This window comes from Balaenoptera ricei, chromosome 20 (assembly GCF_028023285.1).
Source record: "Balaenoptera ricei isolate mBalRic1 chromosome 20, mBalRic1.hap2, whole genome shotgun sequence".
NCBI lineage: Eukaryota > Metazoa > Chordata > Mammalia > Artiodactyla > Balaenopteridae > Balaenoptera > Balaenoptera ricei.
The window spans coordinates 57083388-57092823 of NC_082658.1; the positions used below are offsets into that span (position 1 = coordinate 57083388).

At 51.4% G+C, this 9436-nt stretch overlaps 1 protein-coding gene across 1 annotated transcript; it reads right to left on the reverse strand.

Moving 5' to 3' along the window:
- Window positions 1-3047: 3047 nt before the first annotated feature.
- RCVRN (recoverin) lies at window positions 3048-8665 on the reverse strand. The gene is made up of 3 exons (XM_059908224.1): window positions 8285-8665; window positions 5263-5374; window positions 3048-3203 (listed from the first exon to the last, which is right to left on the reverse strand). Exons 1-3 carry the CDS (start codon window positions 8663-8665, stop codon window positions 3088-3090), a joined length of 609 nt encoding a protein of 202 aa, XP_059764207.1. The 3' UTR covers window positions 3048-3087.
- Window positions 8666-9436: the final 771 nt, after the last annotated feature.

Consider the following 9436-nt stretch of genomic DNA (forward strand, 5'->3'; position numbering starts at 1 on the left):
TGAGTTTCCATGTACATGAGGAAGCAGTTCAGAGATGTGAAGTGACCTCCACAAAGTCTCTATAGTGGACATCTATTTTTACAATCCACCCCTCTTATACTAACAGCACCAAAATTTTCCTTTTGGAAATCACACATCTCCCACTCTCAGTCCTTGAAGTTTGAGTCATTCCAACTCCATCCTCAGCCCCAAGGATGGGCATGAAAATCTGCTTGGCCAGCCTGAGCATGACATCCTCCTGGCACCAGATACTGGGTCAGGGATGGACATAGAACCAATCAGAGCCAGTGAGAGACAGTCCTGGGACTCTTGACAAAAAAAGCATTTTTTTCTCTCTTGCTGAAATTGGAACCACAAAGAAGTAAGCCTGGATCTGCTGGTAGCCCTCTTGGGGGAAAAGCCTGGCTGGGAATGGAGACTCCACAGCCGCAAGCAGAACCAGGAGATGGAGAAAGAGCCCTGAGACGTTGTCGGAGCCCCTGGATTAAGCCTGACCTTAAAGTTGGTGCTACTCCTGGAATTTCAGTTACATGAGTCAATAATATTTGTGCCCCAGCAACTGGTGTTGGGTCTTCTGTTCCTTGCATCTGGAAGAGTCTTGATGACATAGCTCATTACCACCCCTTCCTCCTTCTCTTCTCTTCAGTCAAGTTGGACTTTACGCTGCCTCTAAGTTCTCTTAGCATCTTCCCCACAGGGTGCCCTAGAGCTGTACAGGATCCCAGCCCAAGTGGCCCTGCCACCCCAAGCTAACAGAAGATGTGCTAATTAGGTTATGACTCTTGGGTCCTCCATTGGTCAACAGAAGGTCCAGTGGCCCCTTTATGTCTCTTATTGAACCACAAACCAACAGGGTTATTATGCAGTGTCTATCCTTTTAGACTCGAGTGACAAGGATACCTTGACCTCAGAGAGAAGGGAAAAGCTCCCAATTTCACACCCCAATCCACCAGATTCACTCATGGAGGGCAGTGTGTGTGGAAAGAGCACTGGAGTGAGGCATTGAGCCCTTTGGTTCTACCCCTAGACCACCCTGGGTCTGTCTTCTCCCTCCGACATGGCTCCTGGGTGGCCCGCTATGTCTGATACTGGAGGGGTATCTTGGGCAGGTTATTACTGTCCTCCCCCCAGAACCGCTGGACCAGATGCTGTGTAGCCCCCTCCCACTTCCGGCTCCGATGCTGTGCAATCCCAGAATTCTCTGTCCTGTCATGTCCAGGTGAAAACTATTGAGGCAGCCCGGTGTAATCAAAGGGACTCCGGTTTGAGTACCAACTCCTACTCTTACCTCATGGCCTTGGTGTCCTCATCTGTACTATGGGGATAACAACACCTCCATCAGTGAAATAATGCCGAGCATCCAGCAGGATGCCTGGCTCATAGGAGACGCTCCATCCTTAAGTGTTATGATGACCCTCAAGTTTCCCCTCCACAAAGAGCTGCACTTTCTGGTGGCAGTGACTGTGCCATTGCTGTTGCTAAAGCTGGGGTGATCCCCCCACACCGGCAGATGGAGACGCCCCAGCCTCAGAGGGTTGCACACAGGTTGCTCAAGTGTCCAGGACATCTGCGTGTCCTGCATTTTTCTGACCTCATCTTGGAACTTAAGCCTGGAGAATAGATGAACTTTCAAAACAATGAACGCAATGCTCTTGAGAACCCGCCAGTGGAGCTCTGAGGTGTCCCAGGCCCTAAAGCTCTGATAAGGCAGTGTGGGCCAGTGGGCAGCGCTGGCCTGGCCTCTGCTCATTAGCTGACCCCGGGCGAGCTGCTTGCTCTCTCTGCGTCTCCTTTTCCTTGTCCCTAAAAATAGGGGCCTCAGGGACATCTGTCTTCACCTTGCAGCGTATCAAAACTGAACTTGTCATTATCTCCTGAAACCAGCATCTCTCCCTGGTGTTTCCCATCTCGGTGGATGACATCAGCACTCACCCGGCACCCAAGCCACAAACCTGGCTGCCATCCTTGCTCCTCCGTCCTCCCCTGTACCAGTCAGGTGGATTCTACCTCCTAAATATCTCCCGAGCAGGTCCCATTCTCCTCATCCCACTGCCGTTCCCCTGGCCCAGGCCACCTGGGCGACTGTAAGAGTGTGATCTCCAGGCCTCGGTCTTGCCCCTCTGATTTATTTCTACCCTGCCAGAGGGTCCTCTTACAAACATAAATCCCTCCTGCTTGAAACCCCACACGGTACCCACCACCCTCACCTCCCCTGGGCTGCAGGGATGGCCTTGCACGGTCTGGCCCCGGTCTGCTTTGGAGGCTTACTCACAATCCGCTCTCCCTCCTCTCTCTGCTCTCTGGCTCCACTGGCCTTCTCAGGGTCCTAGAACTCGAAATGCTCATTCCTGCCTCAGGGCCTCTGAGACACACTGCTTCCCCACCACCACCTTTCCCCCCACGACAATCCACTGGGTCTTAATTGAAATGCCTCTTCATGGTCTTAATTGAAATGCCTCTTCATCAGGAACACCTTCCCCGTCTCTGGAAAAGTCGGCCCCTCCCATTGTGTCTTCCCACAGTGCTTTGCGTGTCTCCATGGTAACCCACCGCCTCAGCTGACTCCTTCAAGGTCTATGGTCTCCTCTGCGCCCTGAGTTGCACGAGAACAGGGCTGTGCTGTCTCTCTCCTTCAGCACCACAGCCCCCGCACCCTGGCCTCCGACTGCGACACAACCTTGTCTTTGAGGCTGAGCCGACAGAAATCATTTCTTTTTCCAGTTCGAGAATGACCAGTCAGCTGTGTGCCCGGCTCCTCTTGCATTTATTGGAACCTGCTTACCCAGCAATCCACAAAGGAGCTTACACGGTAGGAGGTGGGGATATTTAGGGCTCCTGTGACCTAATCCTGGGATTACTACGGAAGCCTGGGCTGGCGGGCAGGTGGAGGGGAGGCAGGCAGGTATAGTGGGCGGGACTCGGTGAATTGCTAAAGACACTTTCGTTTGGCAGGAAGCTGTGCTGCGGGGTTAATGTGCTGCGGGGTTAATGTGCTGCGGGTTGGAGGCTCTCCCGCCCCGGGGGCGCGTGTGCACATGCGTGTTTATGTTGGGGCGGGGGACGGGGAGGAGACCTGAGCAGTTGACGTCAGGGTTTCTTTTCCTTAAACTTCTCCTTCACTTTCTGTGGCTCAAATTGGATCAGTCGCAGAATTTCCATATTGGCTAGGGTTCCCTCGATGAACTCTTTCTCTGTAAGTTTATCTGTGCACGGGGGGGAAAAAATTACTACAGTCAGGATAGGCTGCGATGAAGCTGACGTCGGCCAGCATACCCAGTACGGATGGATCTATTATGAAAATTCTGAGTCTCAGTGCCCCTGAGGGTAACCCCACCCCTGACTCCACCCTAGGACCCCTGGACCTCCCCAGGAACCAGCAACAAGAGGGTTAAGTTCAGGCACTGCCGGGCCTCCCGGAAGTGTGCTGTGTCTCTTCTGATTGGCTGGTGATCCTTTCCTAGGCGTCTCTGCATCCCTGATCTACCTTCCCATTTAGGACAAGAGGGAGCCTTGTCCCCAGCTATTGAATTCAGTTCTATCCAGTGAAATGCACTCACTAAGCCCTTCCTCTGTGGCAGAGTCACTGTGTTGGGGGCTGAGGTCATTGCAGGGGGCAGAGGGCAGGGTGTGGCGTGGAAAGGAGTGAGATAATGTCCCCTGGCCCAGGAATCTGTCTGATGGGGAGACAGTCACCTGTAGAAATGACTCTAGAATGAGGCAGGTGTTCCTTCCTGCTCATGGCTACACTCATAGTCCTGCACGTAGTAGGTGCTCAATAAAGCTTGGCTGAGCTGATTTGGGTTTCGCGATTGGCTTATGTTCCAGGCCTTTTCGGCAACCTTAATCCTTCCTGGATTAGGATCCAGGCTGTTTCCCTGTGCAGGTCAGGATGGTGAAATTTGGGTTTTAAAGTCCCAGCCGCCGACTTCCCTGGTGGTGTAGTGGTTAAGAATCTGCCTGCCAATGCAGGGGAAACGGGTTTGAGCCCTGGTCCGGGAAGATCCCACATGTCACAGAGCAACTAAGCCTGTGCACTACAACTACTGAGTCTGTGCCCGGGAGCCACAACTACTGAGCCCGCGTGCCACAACTACTGAAGCCCGTGCACCTAGAGCCCCTGCTCTGCAACAAAGAGAAGCCACTGCCATGAGAAGCCCGGGCACCGCAATGAAGAGTAGCCCCCGCTCGCCGCAACTAGAGAAAGCCCGCGCACACCAACAAAGAACCAATGCAGCCAAAAATAAATAAATAAATTTATAAAAAAAAAAGTCCCAGCTGCCCTATCAGCCTCACACCAGCAGCCCTCACTGCCCAGTTGTGGAATCCATCACCGCTTACAATGCAAGGCCGTGCTCCCCACGGGCTGCTCCCAGCCAGACTGAACAGGGCAGGGAGCCAAGACAGGCCAGCTCCTGGAAGAAGGGGGCTTGAGGACACCCCCTCAGCTTTGCCAAGACTGTCCTAGCCCAACACTGCAGTCTAAGACTTCTTACCCAACCCGCTTTCCTTGCCTCTGCGCATAAATGTTTCATCTGCTTTGCAGTCTGATGGCTTATCCCTGCCTCTTCCAGACCCCTCCCCATTTTCCCTCATACGCCTTCCCCCATCAATCTCTTGAAATCTAATTGAAATCTAATCCCATCTGGCCATGCTTCTCAAGGGACCCAAACTAACTTCCTAAAGGAAAAACCATGTAAATTGAGATCCCACTTACTTGGGACTCCATGCTTTCAGATTATTCTGTAGTGAGGTTTACCCTGTCCCAACTGTGCTGAAGGTATTTTTACAAACAAGTAAACCAAAGTGTCTAAAAAAAACAGGCACTCCATTGAAAAAGAAAGTGGTTTGCTTGCAAAGCCTCTAAACTTGCTGTTTGCATACAAACTGCTAATGGGCTGTTGCCTTGACTTTTTACTATTCCTTCAATGTGGGTTAACTCTGTCATAACAAAAGATGTGTTTTTCTTCCAAAGCACACCATCATTTAGAGCCTTCCTCCTCCCCCCAGAGAATCTCAGGCAGGGATCGAGTTTTATGAGCGGTGGGATGTGGTGCCATTTCCCATCAGCTCCAGAGGAGTCCCACAACTGCCCGCTGACCATTCTGCTTACTCCCCACAAAAGCCCTTCCGACAGCCCCGCAGTAGGAGGAGGGGTCCTCGGTCCTGCGTGGGCACTGGACTCGGAAGGGTCAATCTTGTTGGGATCACTAGGACACAGCCCATGACTGTGAAATCAAAGGCTAGGAAGGAGAAGTAATTCACCATCATCTTTCTTGCCAAAGAAACCCCAGATCTTCTCAGCTCGCTTCTCCGGGGTGTTCTCATCTTCCGGAAGATGCTTCACGTCATCAGGACTGATCATCTTGAAAATAGCCTGCACCGAATCAAGAGGGAGAACCCGTGAGAGGGAGTAATTCTGGGGGAACCCACGTCGCTTACCAGGATGCACCACAGCAGAGGTTAAAAGGCAGATGCTCAGGCCCCAGCCCGCCCTACTGAATCCAAGTTCCCCCCCTTCCTGGGGGTGGGGAAGGGGCATCTGTACTTCTGAGATCCTCAGAAGGGACAGGGAATGTGGGGGAGGGGTGAAGACGGCTTTCCCTTCTTATTTTGTCCCTTTCTGCACTGTTTGAATTTCCTGCCCCTGTAGACATGTTACTTTCATCTTATTAAAAAAATGAAAATAAGAATCAAAAACTTCCTGATGATAATCCCATAGCAGCCCCGAGGCTGCAGTTTGGGAACTGGTACCTTTAACCCCACTCCCCAGAAGTTTTAGAATATCAAACGGCTTCTTCTGGGTCCAGGTGGTACCTTGGTTGTAAGGGCTAATATTTGTTAAGTGATTAACGCGTGCCACTTTTCTAAGCGTTTTTACCTGTAAACTCATGACAAGTTTATGAGGTGGGGGTTATTGGCCCCATTTCACAGAGGAAGAAACTGAGTCAACTAACTTGTTAGAAGTCACCCAGCCAGAAGCAGAAGAGTGGAGATTCTAACCCGGGCAAGTTTGTTTCTAGAACCTCTGTACTTGCATCGCGTGCTATTCTGGCATGTCTTGGAGAGCATTCTAGGGGCTGGGGAAGGTCTCGGGAAGCCCCTCATTTGCCCTTCTGCTCAGGGAGGGATCCAGAGAAAGATTTAGCCTAAAGCTCAAGGATCCGTCTCACCTCCCTCTAGTCTCATTAGTAAAGGAGTTGGATGGACAATATCCAGCTAAGAAGGAAGTGCCTCCCGACCTGTGATCAGGGAAAGGAACAAGGTGGTCTCGATGTGCCCTTTCAGCTCCAGGTCACTAGGATTCCACCAGGCCTTGGAGACATCGGGGAGCCAGCCAGGCAGGGGCAGTAATGCCCGTGAAATTAACCTGGAGGGAAGATCAGCAGCTTTAGAAGCCCCCTTTCAGCTCCCTGTGCTGTAACAAGAGAAGCAAGGAAACCAAACCCAGCAGCTGGGACAGCAGCCTTGCTGACAGCGCTCAGAGCTCAGAGGTTCCCAGCGCTGAAGTGCAGCGGCTCCCTTAACTCCTCCGTCTGTCCTGAGCCGGGGAACCATGTGCAGGCTGGACGGCTAAAGGCTGGACGTGACTGGCTGCCGGCCAACCCCGCTTCTAACGCTAAGGGCGGACTGTCAGGGCCTTGGTGAATGGACCGAGAACGAACAATTGCATCCTCACCCTGGGCGCTGGGAGATTATATGGTTTCCTCGAGGCCATGCAGTTTGGTGATGAAGTAGTTGGGACTAGAACCCTTAACTTCTGACTCCCAGGCCAGTGACCTTGAACCTGGTGGAGAGTAGAGGCTCGGCATCGTCTTGCATAGCCTCAGCTGTGGATGCGCCCCTCCTCCTCTCCTCCCCCAACTCCTCCTTTCCCTGAAGGAGCACCAACCTGTAGGCCTCTGCTGGGCCTGGCATCCTTTAGGTGGTTCTGAGGGAGTGGTCCCCATCGCAGGCCACCTGCCAATCCAGGGGAGCTTGCTCTACAGGCCGCGCCCAGAGGCCAGCGTGGTTCCCACACACACCTGCCCCTAATGGGAGGCCCAAGCAGAGCCCACTTACCGCAAGCTGCAAGCTTAGCTATTTTACTTATGGTTTCTCCTAATAAGGGTGGAAGAACTGTGCAAATGAAAGCAGGATTGCAAATGCATCAAAAATTATATAAAATATGAAAAATATTCTCTCTCTTAACAGGAATGGAATTAGAGAAATAAAGCAAGTGGCGTGGGGTAATGGGGCAAAAAAAGATCCTGTAAAACGATACTAACTGAAGGGAAATAGAAATGATATAATAGGAAAAAATAGAAGCATCTTCATTGTCCAAAGATATAGGGATGGTTGAATAATTTTATGGCATGTCCATAAGATGGAATTCTAAGCAGCTATTAAAAACAGTTTGATATTGAAAACGTTCATAATAAAATAGTGGCTGAAAAAAAGTATACTAAAAACCGTATGTGAATATGTCATAGTTCTAAAATTATTTTTAAATCTACAGATAGAAGACTGGAAAGGTATATGCCCATATGTTGACAGTAGTTTTCTCTGGATAATGAAATTAAAGGCGGTTTTCATTTTCTTTTGTGTAGGTTTCTAAATGGCATGAATTACGTATATATTAAATGAAACTATTTTGCAGACATCTAAAAATCTTATCGGATGATCTTATCCTGGGCCAATGTATTTGAAACATGTGTCTTTAAAATGACTTGTGAGGGACTTCCTTGGCGGTCCAGTGATTAGGACTCGGAGCTTGCACTGCCATGGCCCTGGGTTCAATCCCTGGTTGGGGAAATAAGATCCCACAAGCCGTGTGGCTATATATATACGTATATATATACATATATATATATATATATATATATATATATATATATATATATATATATATATACGTATATATATGTATATATATATATATGATGACTTGTGAAAGAATCTGAGTACGTCCTGTGGAAGGTTTTGAAGGACATTTTAATGAAGAAAGGAAGGAAGGTGGGAGGGAAAGAGGGAAACAATAAAGGTCAATAATAGGAAATACCCAGATTCTTCTTCTTTAGGAGGAAAATGAAGCTGTGGGAATGCGCCCAGCCCTCTGTTAATATTGGTCCATTGGAGACCCCTCCTGACCACGCTGTCAGAGCCACTGACTCACAAGGCCCGGGTCCCCACTCCCCCCTCCAGCCCCGCCCCCAGCCGGGCCCCCTGTGCGGAAGCAGCAGCAGGGGGTCCTGATCCCGGGTGACCCCCGTCCAGCTCAGCCGGGAGCGCAGAGGCTGACACTGACCGTGACGATCTCCAGCACCTCGTTCTTGCTGATGCTCCCGTTGCCATCTACATCGTAGAGGGAGAAGGCCCACTCCAGCTTCTGGTTGGTCTTGCACGCGCTGGTCATGTGCAGGGCGATGACATACTCCTTGAAGTCCAAGGTGCCATCGCTGTTGGCATCAAAGCTGCGGAACACGTGCTGGGCGTAGGCCTTGGGGTCGGCCTCAGGGAAGAACTTGGAGTAGATGGTCTGGAACTCCTGCCGGGTGATGCGGCCACTGGGGCACTCCTTCAGGAAGGACTGGTACCAGGTACTGAGCTCCTCCTCCGTGAACCTGGTGTTCAGCCGCAGCTCCTCCAGGATCTCCTTGGACAGGGCTCCGCTTTTGCTGTTCCCCATGGGTGAGGTGGTGCGGGCCCAGCCGGTCAGTCACCGCTGGGTGGGTGGGTGTGTGGGAGCAAAGGGGCTCCTGGCTGCCTGGCTGGGTGCTGCTGGAAGCGGTTGCACCCTGAGATGCTGGTGGATTAGGAGGCTTTGTGGCTGGTTCACCCCAGTACTTGGAGGGAGGAGGGGCCTGGAGCTTGAGTGCGGAGACGAGCTCCCAGAAGCCCCCTGAGATTAGAATAAAGAGCTGACAGCAGGGGGTCAATCCATCTTGGCCTTCTGGGAGGATAGGACAGGTGATCAGAATCTTCAGAGCCGAAGCCTTGAGCCGAGGCCTTTCCCACTGCCCCATATCCATCCCTGCCCCAACTCACCCCACCAGCTCTAGCTCTCTAAGAGCAACGACGTTCCCTGCCTGCCTTCTGCCCTAAATCTGAGGGTCTCAGCGACAGGGACGGCCCTGTAATGCAGGGGTCAGGAGCCAGGCTCTGGAACCAGCCCAGGTTCAAATCTCAGCTTTGCAATTTACTAGCTGTGTGACCCCAGGTGCGTTTCGTAACCTCTCTCTGCCTAGAATTCTCTTCTCCTAATCTTTCACCTCCTTCACGGCTTTCCTTAAATGTCGCCTTCTCAGCCAGGCCTATAGTGACCATTCTGTTAACAAGAGCACCCCCAGCTGTCAGCACGCCCCAGACTGTTTATCCTGCTTGATCGCTCTTCCTCGCATGTACACCTTCTGACTTACTGTTTATTTATTCTGCCTGCTGCCTGGGATCGCACCAGAAT